The following is a 15282-nucleotide window of genomic DNA, read 5'->3' as shown; positions in this document are numbered from 1 at the left end:
GTCCGTCTGTCCTGTGACTGAGGTGTTTGTCGAACCCAGTGTAAAGGCTAAAACTTTCACTTTTGATTTCCTTGAAGCCTATGGTCATACACGAGGCGGGGTTTTTACCAACAACAACGACAACAAAAAAAAGAAGAAAAGTTTTCAGCTTCAAGCAGAATCCCATAGTGGTCTTTTCGAAACGTGAAACCATCGCCGTTTTGGGAAAAAACTAGGAAAGTAGCCTATTTCAGTCAATGAAATAAAAAGGTGAGTAAACAGAGTAGGCCTATTGTAGGTTATATTGAGTAAATCAACCTCTGTTCGCATTCTGCATTGAAGGTGCAACTCTTTCGCTTTCGATTTCGAACTTTTAATGTGATTTTTCACAGTCATTGAAAGCTGTTTTGATATAAATTAGTCGGAACTACGATAAGATGTGTTTGTTATTTCAAAAACAAGTAGCCTAGCCTACACTTCAGTTACATGGAACTTTGTTGCAGTTTCATGACGACGCGTTTCCGCATCACGGATAATTACGCTTCGTTGCGTAAAACACGACGTTTATGTTTTAAATTGTTGATGGCAAAACCATAACTTAAACAAGTTTTACTCCCTTCATTTTTAGTGTTTGTAAATCGAATTTTGTCCGGTTCTTGTGTTGCGGAATTGCCCAGTTTTGTTGTTGACGTTGTGGAGTTTAAAGGGATAGTTCACTCTAAAATAAAAATGAAGTCATCAGTGCTCGCCCTCATTCCTGTCTTAAATTCATTATTCAGTGAAACAGAATGTTAGAGACTAAAAGCCTAAGTCATCATTCATTGCATATACCTGCTGCTCTCTGTGTCCTTAATATTAATCAAACAACAGTAGAAAAGATAAAAAGGTAGATAGTAGCCTACAAGATAATTGTAGGCTACTATCATTTGTAATTTGCATATTTGTTCTTTATTATTTTTAATTACAAAGATGCAATAATGAACTAATAGAAGTTCATTATTTTATCAAGATCATGGATTGTGATCCTGCTTGAAAACAATTGTAATATAATATTTTTGGCATATCACCCATAGCATTTTATTTGATTCTTAAAAGAGGCTTATTTGATAGTATCCTTTAGGATTTGTTCCAAATTATGAAAGACATTCTAATATAAATTTTGTAGGTTCTAATAGGATATTTTGACTAATGATTATGTGGTCATATTTTGTCGATACTTCATTTCTCCCCCGAAGCCATAGTTGTCTGTCCTGAGGAAACTACGAGCCATGAGTGACATACAACAGATTCCACTGTTTGCAGAGCAGGCTGCCATTCTGGGAAAGTGTCAAAGTACCTTTTGCCATGCTGTTCAGGCCAAATTTAATTGCATGGCTATTTTCCATAATATGAAAGAGACTGGCACCTTTGGTAGCACAGGTCATGCCTTACATGCTGAGAAGAGGTACTCCACAAAGCTGTCCGGCGGAGTGGAAATATCAGTCTGGAAAGATGATCTTACCTGTCATAAAGTGGATGCTGTGGTCAATGCAGCCAATGAGAAGCTAAAGCATGCAGGAGGTCTTGCACAAGCTCTGAGTGATGCTGGGGGACCAATGATTCAGAAATACAGTGATGATATTATAAAGAAAGGAAGAAAAGTGAATACCGGTGAGGCAGAGATCACTCCTGCTGGAAATCTCCCATGTAAATGGATCATACATGCTGTAGGTCCCCAAGTGTCTCAAAAACCATCCCAGAAGGAGTGTGATCAAGCTGCACCCTTGTTACATAACGCTATTAATAGTATCCTACGAATAGTTGTAAATAAAAACATTCCATCTGTTGCAATTCCTGCTCTGAGTTCTGGCCTTTTCAATTTTCCAAGAGATCGCTGTGCAGACATTATTGTAAAGGCTATAAAGCAGTTCCATGAATATACAGGGTTTTATGGCAAGAATGTGGAAATCCATCTGGTCAATAATGATGAACCTTCAGTCCAAGAAATGGAGAGAGCCGCTAGAGCGAATTTAGGTCCGTCCAGCATCTCTGGCTCATACAGTGGAGCTGTGCAAGGCCATAGCATCCCATCCTCATCAAGCAACAGTTTGCGGTTTGGCAATGTAACGCTGCACCTTAAAAAGGGCTTAATTGAGGAGGAAAAGGTAAGACTAGTAATGTCAAGCACTCAACAGTGCTCAGTGAGATTTTGTACTTGTTAAAAATTAAAATTGTGGCATGTGCCATTAAGTGACAGAAATATGATATTTCACTTTGCTTCAATCTCCAGGTTGATGTAATTGTCAATACAATTGCTACAACCCGTAAATTGGACCAAGGAGAAATTTCAAAAGCTATTTCGAAGAAAGCTGGCAGAAAGATTCAAGACGAGATTTCCAAAACGAAAACCGCTATAAGTTTCTCAGGTGGTGTTCTCTATACGACACATGGACATGATCTAAAATGTGAAGCAGTATATCATACTGCATTGACTGAGATGTCCCAGGAGGTAGATAGCATTTAATATATATATATATATCTGTAATTCATATATTTATGCCTGTCAATACCCACTGTCTTATGTTGTTGTATGTAGTCTCTTTACTATGGCGTCTCAGAATGTCTGAGGAAAGCTGCTTGGGGATACAAGTCCATCTCCTTCCCAGCAATTGGTACTGGTAATCTGGGCTTTCAGAAGCGAGATGTTGCTGGAATCATGACAGAGGCTGTGGCAGAATTTGGCAAACACAACATCCATAAACTGGATGTATACTTTGTTGTGTTTCCAAAGGACAATGAAATGTTGGAGGTGACGTATGCTAATTGTGTACTATGCTTTTCAGTGATTGAGGATTAATGTAGCAGTTTTTTTTTTTTTTACTCATTACATTTCATTTTCATGTCCCCACCTCATGACAGTATTCTTCAATCAGCATTTGTGTACTAATATGGAAAAAGTGAATACATAAACATTATATTCAGCACGGTTGTTGAAAAATTAATCAAGCACAAATGCAATTCAGCAGAAAATAAACTTTTTCACATATTTGTTTCTTCTATAATGTTTAGGCTTTTGATAATGAGATGAAAATGAGGAAAGGACTGGCAAAGTCCCCAGAAGCACGCATTGATGTGACAAGTGAGCAAAATATATTACTGTTTTTATTTACTTTCATGTTTAGAGTGTCACTTTTGCCCACATACTCATGAAAACCACTGCGATAATTTTTCTTATATCACTCTCAAATGCTTTCAGGCTTTGCTTCTGCATCCAAAGAAACCACAGCAAATGAAACAGCCACTGTTGAGTTCCAAAGTGTCTTCAAAGAAGCTCAGAGAGAGGCAAAAGAGTGGACATTTAATATGCTAAAGCCATCAAAAAAACTAACAATAAAGAATAATCATGTTATATATCTTGGACAAAAAGAACATGAAAACCTGCTCTCTCTCCAAACAAAGTTTGATGTTCAGATTGAAGAGTTCTTCAGGAGGGGTAATGGTGGCATAACCATCACTGGAAGTCCTTCAGATGTCAGCTGTGTGGCAATTGAGGTAGAGTCCATGCTTTGTAAGGCCCAGGAGGACTTCGCCCAAGCTGAAGAACGAGACATGCTGTATTCTGTGGTTCGCTGGAGCTGTAAAGACGAACCTTGGATACAAACACCTGAAATCAGTGCAATTTTGGAGAAGGCTTATCTGGCTGGGGCTGTAGACCATGTGTTCAGTAACCACAAAGTCAACTTGGTGCTCAGGACTTTGGTTGACAACACAGGGAGAACGAAGACTGTGGAAAGGACATGTATGTTCTAATACTTAAACTGTAAATATTGTTGTTACAAAAGTTGGTTTCCTCAGCAGCATAGTGTTGGTGTTGAGTTTATGTCTCAAAACATGACCTGATCCGGTCTTTTGTCATTTACAACACAGGCATGTTTGGCTATTTCAAGTCTCTTAACAACTCATTCTATGCAAGACATGTGAACAGGAATGATTATTTTGAAAAAGATGGAAGGAAAATCTTCAATGCATGTGGGCTCAGTATTGTAAAGGTGAGTAAGCTGCCATCCCAAATGCATTGCTACAAATCACTTTAGGCTATCATCATATTTCTATAGATCAGCCATTGTATTGTTTATTTGACTAATTAACAATGTTTAGTGACTTATTAACAATGTTTTCTTAATCTCTGTTCAACTATAACTACAACACAAGTTAAGCACAGTGTTGTGGCAATAATAGGATCTAATGGCATGTGATTGTGGTTGTTACAGGTGGAGAAGCTAGAGAACATCGCGCTGAAGCAGCTGTTTGACAGGAATGAGCAGAGAGTGAAAGACAAACCCAAGCGCCTCTACCAGCGTGTGTCAGCTCAGTTCTGTGATCTCATCTGCAGAGTAGGCTTTCAGAAAGAGTTCGCCCCTCCTGCAGGTAACACACACGTGAAGTCATTCAGAATAAAAATTAGGTTTTTATATTCTTCTCTGAAGGCATTTCTTGTAAAAGTTAATTTACTATGCTTTTAAAGTACAGATGATGTTTTGATGTTTGGCATCAGGTTACAATTATCTTCATTAAATATGTTTTCCTTCATTTCTAGAGCAAAAGTATGGCAGTGGAATATACTTCAGCAGTACAGTGGACGGAGCCCTGAGGCTGTGGAAGGAACAGGAACATGAGCAGTACATCTACATCATTCAGGCCCAGGTCCTCACTGGGAAATCTACGATTGGGTCTCCAGATTTCATTTTGCCCCCAGCCATGATGGGAGACCCTTTGAATCGTTTTGATAGTGTGTCTGACGGGGCACAGACTTGTGTCATCTTCAGCGGTCAACAAGCTCTTCCTGAATACTTGATCATATGTGACAAATCCACCACTGCGTAGCTGCTCACAGCAATATGCAAGTACAAAGCACATAACAAATCTGGCCACACAATAAATATAGAAATAAAAAAAAAAAAAAAAAAAAGAAAGTTAATCATTAGTAATAATCATTAGTCTAAATCATATTACTGGATTATTGATTGTAATATATGCTGGTGAAATTTTTTATTATTTTGATGAGCTAAACCTGCTTTAATGTAACCAACTTTGATTAGAACTGCTCCTTTTTTTCATTCAGATAGCCTCTTAAGGTCTTTTAAAAAAAAAAAAAATGAATACATTTATAAATATTAACAAGTGTTAGGTGAATAAAAAAATATTTCTTGTAATAAGTTCATTAGTTGAACAGAAAATAATGCAAATGAGGATAAATAATTTACCTGGTGGGTTTACAGTTTCAAAGTATATGCTCAAATTCATTAATTAATTAATGTAAAACAAATGATCTCTGACTGTGCACAACTGAGTTATATTGAATGCTTTGACTTAAATAAATGGCAAATTTCAACCAAAATTCTCTCTTGTGATGAATTTTCTGTACGGCAATATGAGTTATATATATATATATATATATATATATATATATATATATAATGCAACTTTCCTTAGATTTAGATAAGAAAATATTTATTACAGAAATATAACAAGACAATAACAAGACATTTTTTAAACATTTGTAGTGTAAGAGTTGCTCTACATATAAAAAGATGAAATACATCAGGGTCAAATGAAGATTTTAACTGCAAATTGAGTTTAAATTCAATACTGATGCCACCATTCTAATACTTTATTTAAATGTAAATGAAAAACAAAATCAAATAAAATTTCCATTCTACTAAGAAAAAATATATAAAATAATATTAACATAGCTTGATTCATATTTAGATTCAGATTATTTTTCAGTTCCACCTAAGCATTGTTCCATACAGCATGTCATGATAAAATATTTTCACATTTAAGATCATTGTTTCAGAAGGAAGCTGTTAACAAAGGACTAACACGTCACAACATCTTGAATTCACCAGACACATGAAGACTGAATGAAAGAAAATATCTTGCTTGTCACAAGGCCTTGAGCCAAAGCGTCTAAAAACACAGTCACATTACAGTATATTTCCAGAAGAAAGTTATTGCTGAAGTCTGACCCTATTTAGAAGTCGTTGGGTGAGATTCTGGACAGAATATTCTAAACAAGTACACGTTCACATTTAATTCACAAGGAGACCACTCTATGCTATTAAGAACATGATTGTGCAACCGCACAAAGAATAAACAATTTGACATCAATAGCCTTGTCTATACATGGCATGGCCATCATAACAAACTATCCAGTAAAGGTACAGCCATCCTCACATCTTTTAGTGTCAAAGTTAACTGCACCTTGAGAAGAAAAAACACATTGACATCACTTCCAGGAATTAAGAAATTAACCGTTTAAAGGGTTAAAACACTCACTCTAATGTTGCTGTGAGGTATTATAGAAATATTACTAAACTATATGTTTGTAAGACACATCTGTCTCTCATGCCTTTAAAATGGCCCATTACTGAACCAGCACATGCTGATCTGTGGTCAGAACATACTATTTCAAAACCTCCATATATACACTTCTCATGAGGATGGATAATCCAAACACACTCACACACTCATTCATTCACACAGATCATTCTGACTCTGAGATTTCCATGCCGTCCACCAGCATTGTGTGAATGATGCCGTCTCGTCTCTTTCCGCTGCTCACAGCCTTGATGCAGCAGTCGTGGTCGCCCAGAGAGAAGTGCGTCTCTGTGCCGTCCTCAACAAACTCACCCTGAGGAGCAGGAAAGATCAATGTTTTTCTCTTCAATGAATGCCAGTTACGGTAGTCATGTATGTTGTGAAACCGGTATGCTCAGTAGGGCTGTGACCGTCTACTTTGACAGTGTCAAACATCAGTCACTGTGAAAAAATCTAAATTATCTACATTTTTACATTCTCTTTGCCCTGTTGCTGTCAGGGAAATGAATCAAACCTGCATTAGATAGTTGTGCAGTACTGTAATTTTAGGGTGAGAGAAAATAAATCCAAGACTACTTTGCTGATTTTACTACAAATAAGTTGCACAAGTAAACTGATTCAATCGGATGGGATTGTTTTTCCACCAGTGAACCAAGACTGCAATACATGATGTGTTGTTGATCTGAGACTGAATTAAAGGCTGATTAAAGGCCGCTGTTTACTGTAGATATATCCACTTTAAAGAGCATTATTGAGAGGTGCTGAAGTGCCCCTATTATGTTTTTTCGGACGTTCCCTTTCGTGCAGTGTGTAATATAGCTGTTTGTGAATGTAAACGTTCTACAAAGTTGTAAAGTCGAAAGTGCACGATAAATAAAGTTCTTGTCTCCCAAAAAGAAAGAAATACTTTAATGTGTTTGCTAAAACTAAGACTAGGGTTGGGGTTGTTATTATTTCCAAAATAATATAATAATAATACAATAAAAAAATAATTATAACACTTTACAATAAGGTTTCATGAACTAACAAAGAACAACCATTTTTACAGCATTTACAGTGAGGAAAATAAGTATTTGAACACCCTGCTATTTTGCAAGTTCTCCCACTTGGAAATCATGGAGGGGTCTGAAATTGTCATCATAGGTGCATGTCCACTGTGAGAGACATAATCTAAAAAAAAAAATCCAGAAATCACAATGTATGATTTTTTAACTATTTATTTGTATGATACAGCTGCAAATAAGTATTTGAACACCTGAGAAAATCAATGTTAATATTTGGTACAGTAGTCTTTGTTTGCAATTACAGAGGTCAAACGTTTCCTGTAGTTTTTCACCAGGTTTGCATACACTGCAGGAGGGATTTTGGCCCACTCCTCCACACAGATCTTCTCTAGATCAGTCAGGTTTCTGGGCTGTCGCTGAGAAACACGGAGTTTGAGCTCCCTCCAAAGATTCTCTATTGGGTTTAGGTCTGGAGACTGGCTAGGCCACACCAGAACCTTGATATGCTTCTTACAGAGCCACTCCTTGGTTATCCTGGCTGTGTGCTTCGGGTCATTGTCATGTTGGAAGACCCAGCCTCGACCCATCTTCAATGCTCTAACTGAGGGAAGGAGGTTGTTCCCCAAAATCTCGCAATACATGGCCCCGGTCATCCTCTCCTTAATACAGTGCAGTCGCCCTGTCCCATGTGCAGAAAAACACCCCCAAAGCATGATGCTACCACCCCCATGCTTCACAGTAGGGATGGTGTTCTTGGGATGGTACTCATCATTCTTCTTCCTCCAAACACGTTTAGTGGAATTATGACCAAAAAGTTCTATTTTGGTCTCATCTGACCACATGACTTTCTCCCATGACTCCTCTGGATCATCCAAATGGTCATTGGCAAACTTAAGACGGGCCTTGACATGTGCTGGTTTAAGCAGGGGAACCTTCCGTGCCATGCATGATTTCAAATCATGACGTCTTAGTGTATTACCAACAGTAACCTTGGAAACGGTGGTCCCAGCTCTTTTCAGGTCATTGACCAGCTCCTCCCGTGTAGTTCTGGGCTGATTTCTCACCTTTCTTAGGATCATTGAGACCCCACGAGGTGAGATCTTGCATGGAGCCCCAGTCCGAGGGAGACTGACAGTCATGTTTAGCTTCTTCCATTTTCTAATGATTGCTCCAACAGTGGACCTTTTTTCACCAAGCTGCTTGGCAATTTCCCCGTAGCCCTTTCCAGCCTTGTGGAGGTGTACAATTTTGTCTCTAGTGTCTTTGGACAGCTCTTTGGTCTTGGTCATGTTAGTAGTTGGATTCTTACTGATTGTATGGGGTGGACAGGTGTCTTTATGCAGCTAACGACCTCAAACAGGTGCATCTAATTTAGGATAATAAATGGAGTGGAGGTGGACATTTTAAAGGCAGACTAACAGGTCTTTGAGGGTCAGAATTCTAGCTGATAGACAGGTGTTCAAATACTTATTTGCAGCTGTATCATACAAATAAATAGTTAAAAAATCATATATTGTGATTTCTGGATTTTTTTTTTTTAGATTATGTCTCTCACAGTGGACATGCACCTACGATGACAATTTCAGACCCCTCCATGATTTCCAAGTGGGAGAACTTGCAAAATAGCAGGGTGTTCAAATACTTATTTTCCTCACTGTATAATCTAGGTTAATATTAAGATATAAATATAACATTGTTCATTGTTTACTTATGTTTGTTGATAACACATTATGTTATTTTATACAACTTGAAATGTGAAAAGTACAAATTAGCGTACTTATTTAAGTACTTAATTTAGAAATTAACATTAACCAACATTAATACATGCTTTAAAAAGATTTCTCATGGCTAGTTACCTAATTGTAAAAGTGTTACCAAAATAATAAAAAATAAATGAAAAAAATAAAGCAACTGCTGGACTTACAGCTGTTTCCATTTTCTGTCCATTGCACCATATATCCATGGTATCTTTTTCTGTTGAGGATGGAAGAGTTTATAAGTGATGAATTAGCAGGTTGCATGATGAGTGAGATAAAGATAAAAACAGCAATATGAATAGGCCTATTGCTTCACCATACTTTCAGTCTTCATACTAGCCTCACGGATTATTTAGTGAGACTGTTGCTGCGTTCCAATTCGTCTACTCATCCTATGCCATAAAAATATATACTGTTTAAGAGAAAGTAATGTATGTAAGAGAAAGTACATACTTTTGAGTGTGTAGCAGAATAGGCAAGCTTACTACTTCGTCATAATTGCGTCTTTAAAGGACAGCTCTGTCACTTAGTTAAGTGCAACCTGTCAATCATCTTGTCACAGTTAAAATTCTCCACATTCAATTTAATTTAATTTCCTACTGTTTCGGAGAGAAATGTAGTAGCACGTTGATCTGCCAGTTGTGGGTCTTTAATGCGGAGACTCTCCTCATGTGTTTGCAATTTGCATAATGGCACATTTAAAAAGTTAATGACCAAACGTATATTTACAAAAGCTCACAATGCTGTTGCAGATGAAATCTAATGTGAATAAGATTAAATAAATATTTACCTCTCTAACCGTCTGACTTGCACATCTGCAATGTTTGTAGTTTTTAATTGAATTAGAACTGTGAGACTGTTCGGTTCTAATCGAATCGAATTAGAGTGTGCACGGATCTGCACTTCGGATTCTAACCGGAAAAAGTCAACCATCTGAGTATCTTTGGAATACTCATTTCAACATACTACGATTTGGGACACACTAATTTTCATTTCAAATACTATTTAGGATGGATAGTGTGCGAATAGGAACACAGCATGTGACTTACTGTAAATCTAGAACCTCAGCCTTATTTTATGAATTTTTGTTACATTCTTGTGCCTTGAGTCTATTAACTAGATTATTTGTCAGACATTTTCATACAATACCTGTGCATCATTGTTGTTTAAAAGCACAAGCCAAATTATCGCAAGTAATGATTAACCTTAATAATATAATAACATTATATTATATGGTGATAACATGCAGTTGGGAGGATCTGAAAAAAGAAGAGTTCTCAATATCAGCCTGTGGTCTCCTATGGTTGTAGCAACCTACCCCCTCTCCCGTCAATATGAAACTAGTCAGATATTTTTGTTGAGTTGTTTAGCATAACTGTAATTGATAACTGCTTAATGGCTAGTTTTCAAACAGTCCTGGCCCAACATTTGTTGCAACTCCCTGGATGAGCCATATAAACATATAAATCAAAGGTCTGGAAAGTCCTTGGAAGCTTCTCTTTCACAGTTAACAATGTTCATAGACCACGTGTTTTCTAACTAGGCCATATGCTCCATTGGTCTGAGCTGATAAAAGTGCTAACGTTTGTTCACTAAAGTCAGACATCGATCTGCTCACTAGCGCCCCCATCAGGGTAACAAGACTGTTTGAGAATGTTTGTGTTTTTATTATTAGAAGCGCCTCCTATTATTAAGAACTAATTAGTTAAAGTGATTTGCAATCTTTTTTTAAACCTTTATTTAACCTAAAGTTAATCACTGCTGCTGTGCCGGTCACAGAGGATAAGTGAGGAAAGCCTTTCAGCATTTTAGAGATCAGCTGTACTTTAGAGAGGATTGCTTTACACACTTGCTTAACGTTAACAAGTTATCAGCCTGTTTCTATTAAAATTAATACTTGCTTTTGGATGCTACATTCTAGTAAAATACAGGAGTGGAGGAAACAAGAGGGACAAACTTCATCACAGATCAATCAAACTCCATATTTTTTTTGAGGAACCTATGATCAGGTATTTCTTACCCAGAACCACCCTGCAGTCGATGCCATCCAGGTTGAGGAGCCATGTGCTGGTAACTTTGGAGCGATTCTCCATGTACTTCTTCAGGCTCTGTCCGTTGATCTCAAGAGTGTACTCGTATGCAAAGCCACTCACTGCTTCTATGTTAATAGTGGCCTTCGTGTCTGTGCCACCCACATGAAAAGCCTCCTTTCCAACCAGTTTGAACATCCAATCTCTCCGTATGACTTCCTGTGAAAGTCACAAACAAACCGGTGAGACACCTGCACTTATTTTCTAATCATTATTATAAAACATATTTCTGTATAATCATCACCATCATCTAGTGACAAATAAAATCCATAATCACACAACTATCTGGAATACAGATTCTTAACTGCATTATTGATCGCATAATTGTCCCTGGTAACCACTTTTCTACATAGATTTTCATCAATTATTTAGTGTGCAATAGTTTGTTTGTTTTTTAACGCCGTATCAGCTTCTTTGGCTATTTTCATTGCAAGAAAATTTATGGTAACTAAAACTACATCAGGTTTTTACAATCAATCTTTGCTAAAAACTTCTTTCTTCAAAATTTCTTCAAGAGTGGTAACGGAGTAAAAAACGTTTTTCACAGGGTCAAAACCAGCACAATCTAATAAAACATGTAGGTTTTGACAGAAAGAACATGTTGGCGGATCTTCTCCTAATATGTCATCCTGGAATGGCCTGTTCGGCTACGGGTATAAACAATCTGGTTTAGTGTGCACTAGAACAGTAGTGTACATTGTCGTTCAGAGGTTTGATTTAAAAATTGATCCTGAAAACATGGTTAACACAAAAATATTAAGTGATGTAAATATTATGCTAATAATAAGAAATGTTTCTTGAGCAGCAAATGATTTCTGAAGGATCATGTGACACTGAAGACTGGAGGTATGGAAAGCTGAATTGTCAGCATCATCACAGGAATAAATTACATTTAAAAAAATATACAAATTTAACTTAAATTTTAAATTGTTTAATAGCTTTTTGTATTATTATTTCATTATTATTCATCAATTATTTTAAACATTTTTCATTTTATAATTATTAATTGGCAACTGATCTTCTACATAGATTTTCAAAATGGCAATGTCACGATCTCAGCCTGTGTTCATGTCTTGTGTGAGGACTTTCCTGTCTTGCGCCATGTTTTGTAGTTTTTCATGTTGATTAGTCTCTCCAGGTGTGTCTTGTTAATTCCCTTGGTTACCCTAGTATGTTCCCATGACAATCAACCACACCCCCTTGTTAAGGTGATGATACACAGGGCAACTTTTTGAGCAATGTTGCTGTTCAATCTTGCTGAGAGATTGTTACTTGGGCACTTTCCCATTGAAAATGGGCAATACATTTCTATCTGGATAATTTTTATTGGTCGTGGGCCCTGTGTCTCATCTGGTTGCCCGTTGATGGCAACATTGCCCAGCAACATTGCTCAAAAAGTTGCCCTGTGCATCATCACCTTTAGCCTGTGTATAAATTGCCCTTGTGTTTCTCTTGTGGTTCCTGTCCTGAGTTTCTTTGTTTGCCCTGGATTACCTGTTTGTATTGTTAAAGTAGTGCTTGCATGTGGATTCTCTCTCCGCTTCATCCCTGCCCCTCTCCATTACAGGCAACACACTAACTGCAACTTTTTTTCCATCCAATTTGTGTACAACATCCTTGTTATTACAAAATAATTATTAAAATGAAAATAAACCCAAGTTTTCACTTTGTAATTTGTCATTAGTAGATTCAACAAGTACTATTGAAATTTAACATGGATTGTCCTCCTGATTGTCAGCTATGTGTATTAAAAGATTTTTACCTTTCCATCAATGTAAATAACCCGTTTTCCTGTGGTTGTGCCATGTTCAAATTCAATCCTGTGCACACCATCACACAAAGCCACTTCCCACACAGCTACAAGATCTCCCGACATCCTCCAGACCAGAACCTTACAGAGATAGAGTGAATCGCTCATTAGATCACATAGATAGTAACATTAACTTACTAACGTTACCCGAGAATAGACCGAAATGAAAACAGAGAAGATGAGTAACGTTAACGTTACAGAGTAATTGCAGTCGTACACATAACTTAGAGGAGATAACGTTACATAAAGATAAACTGGCTATATAAAAATTCAATAACATTATATTTGATTGTTTTACTGCAGTAAATCTGTTGTAACTTAAATGTATAAATCAGCACTGGATTTTGAGCGACATAAAGTCTTGTTTCATACCCAATAACGCTAAGTTAAACATTAACGTTAAGCTACGTATAATACAGAATAAACTCTAACAGCAACAATGGCATTGTTAAACGGCCTTACGTAAAGAAATTAAATAATTGTGGTCTGAAAATAATCTGGTTAACGTTACGTTACATGACTTAAGTTACTATTATTTGGTAACTTAAGAACATTTAAAAACCTTGACTAAACGTGATCTGTGATACTGAACAAGCTGTCGGTCGTTCAAAACACAGATTCAGAGCAGTAACGTTAAAGACAGTAGCATGCTTATTAATACATATAGTTACCGATCCCAGTCAGAGCAGAAATAAACCGTTTCTCTGTATATTTGATAAGGCAGCCGATTTTAACACAACTGTCGCCCACAGCATCAAAACACTAGCTCCAAAATTAGCCAACAACAAATCTGCTCCAGCTAACAACAGTAACTATAGCAACAGCTTATTCTTCTTCTGTCCGCAGTTATGCAAGCGAGTTTAAAAGCCACAGTTGACTCTACTGACATCTATTGACAATAACTTACGAGCCGTTGCACGATGTGACGCTGCTGCCACTGGAATGCCACAAATTTTCCAGCACACAAATATGAACATACATTTCTTTTCGGGTTTTCACATGTAGAATATCTTCAGAGCCAATTTAACTCTCTCTGGACTGTGCGCGATCTCACCACCCATAAACCACAGGAAAAGAGTGTAGCGCCATCTGATGGGGATGGACAGCTAATAAATGCACATACTAACGTTAGACCTACAGTTTTTTTTTAGCCTAATAGCCTGGAATCAGATAGATATATACCTGGAATATACAGTCCTGTTCCGCGTTCGCAAACTATGTACGCAACTAACCTAAATCTAACCTAAAAGTATCCTACCTAAAATTGGTTAAGTTCACAGTAGGCCTAGCCTGCACTACGTAGGCCTACTGTAAAATAAATTTCATTGTAACTCACTGTCCATATCAATTTTGTGAAGAAACAGTACCGTAATGAAATAACTAACCTTTGGTTAAAATGTATGCATGTTTAAAATATTCCGTAAGCTGACAAACAAAACAACAAACAAAATAAAGAATTGCAAGAACCAATCCCAATACATCTATAGGAAATAATGTTTAAAACAAATTAATCAACTTCTTTATCATTTTTAAATATAATTTTCATTTTGGTAAAGGCTTTTGTCACGAAGAAACCACATGACGCACCATGGTCAAAAAATTCCTTAGTGGTTATTACCTCAACTTACTGTAGATATGACGCTATTAGATAAGGAACAAGAATAAACTAAATGCTCAAATAACACATACGTATATACAGGATAATTATTATAGTTATGTTCAGGTATTTTCAAATGCATCCAAAAATATAGACAGCAAAGTTGTGGCATTCACAGTTCCAGAATTCAATGTCAAAATCAATAAAAGAATTTCAGATAATTTACCAGTAGCCTATATACGGGGGAAATGATTGCAATCCTAATGGCCTACAGTGGGTTGAGGAGAATAGACCACTGAGGACACTGATATGCTCTGATTCAAGCTCATTATTAATGACATTAGAAACAGGTCATACAGAAAGCAGAGCAGATGTGCTGATTGAGATCCTTCTGACATTGTGAATTCTGATGATGGGATTAGAAGTGAATTTCTGCTGGGTATCAGCTCATGTAGGAGTAAAAGGGAATGAGATGATTGCAGATGAGTGCGCAAAGGAAGCAATAAATAAAGCTGACATAGACATTAAGGTAAAATATAGTAAGGCTGAAATGAAATGTTTAATCAAACAACATGTAAGGAATAGATGGCAAAAACAGTGGGAGGAAAGAACAGGAATATGGTTTTATAACATTCAAAGAATCGTAGATAAAGGCAGACTAACAGGGAGAAATTGAAACGAAGAA

At 36.9% G+C, this 15282-nt stretch overlaps 2 protein-coding genes across 3 annotated transcripts; one reads left to right on the top strand and one right to left on the bottom strand.

Annotated features, from left to right (window-relative positions):
• Positions 1–107: 107 nt before the first annotated feature.
• On the top strand, positions 108–5353 carry parp9 (poly(ADP-ribose) polymerase family member 9). The gene is made up of 9 exons (XM_084121959.1): positions 108–249; positions 1215–2123; positions 2249–2467; positions 2555–2767; positions 3028–3097; positions 3215–3757; positions 3886–4007; positions 4230–4386; positions 4556–5353. Exons 2-9 carry the CDS (start codon positions 1248–1250, stop codon positions 4840–4842), a joined length of 2487 nt encoding a protein of 828 aa, XP_083978085.1. The 5' UTR covers positions 108–249; positions 1215–1247; the 3' UTR covers positions 4843–5353.
• Positions 5354–5614: 261 nt separating this feature from the next.
• On the bottom strand, positions 5615–14084 carry faima (Fas apoptotic inhibitory molecule a). 2 transcript variants are annotated; one of them, XM_084121787.1, is made up of 5 exons: positions 13908–14084; positions 12953–13081; positions 11121–11349; positions 9268–9317; positions 5615–6652 (listed from the first exon to the last, which is right to left on the bottom strand). In XM_084121787.1, exons 2-5 carry the CDS (start codon positions 13064–13066, stop codon positions 6506–6508), a joined length of 540 nt encoding a protein of 179 aa, XP_083977913.1. In that variant the 5' UTR covers positions 13067–13081; positions 13908–14084; the 3' UTR covers positions 5615–6505. The 2 variants fall into 2 exon arrangements, with proteins under 2 accessions (XP_083977913.1, XP_083977912.1); XM_084121786.1 differs by lacking the exon at positions 13908–14084 and adding an exon at positions 13672–13822.
• Between the last annotated feature and the right edge of the window lie 1198 nt (positions 14085–15282).

Source organism: Abramis brama, assembly GCF_963993115.1.
Source record: "Abramis brama genome assembly, chromosome: 8".
Lineage (NCBI taxonomy): Eukaryota > Metazoa > Chordata > Actinopteri > Cypriniformes > Leuciscidae > Abramis > Abramis brama.
This window is presented reverse-complemented; position numbering and strand designations above follow the sequence as displayed.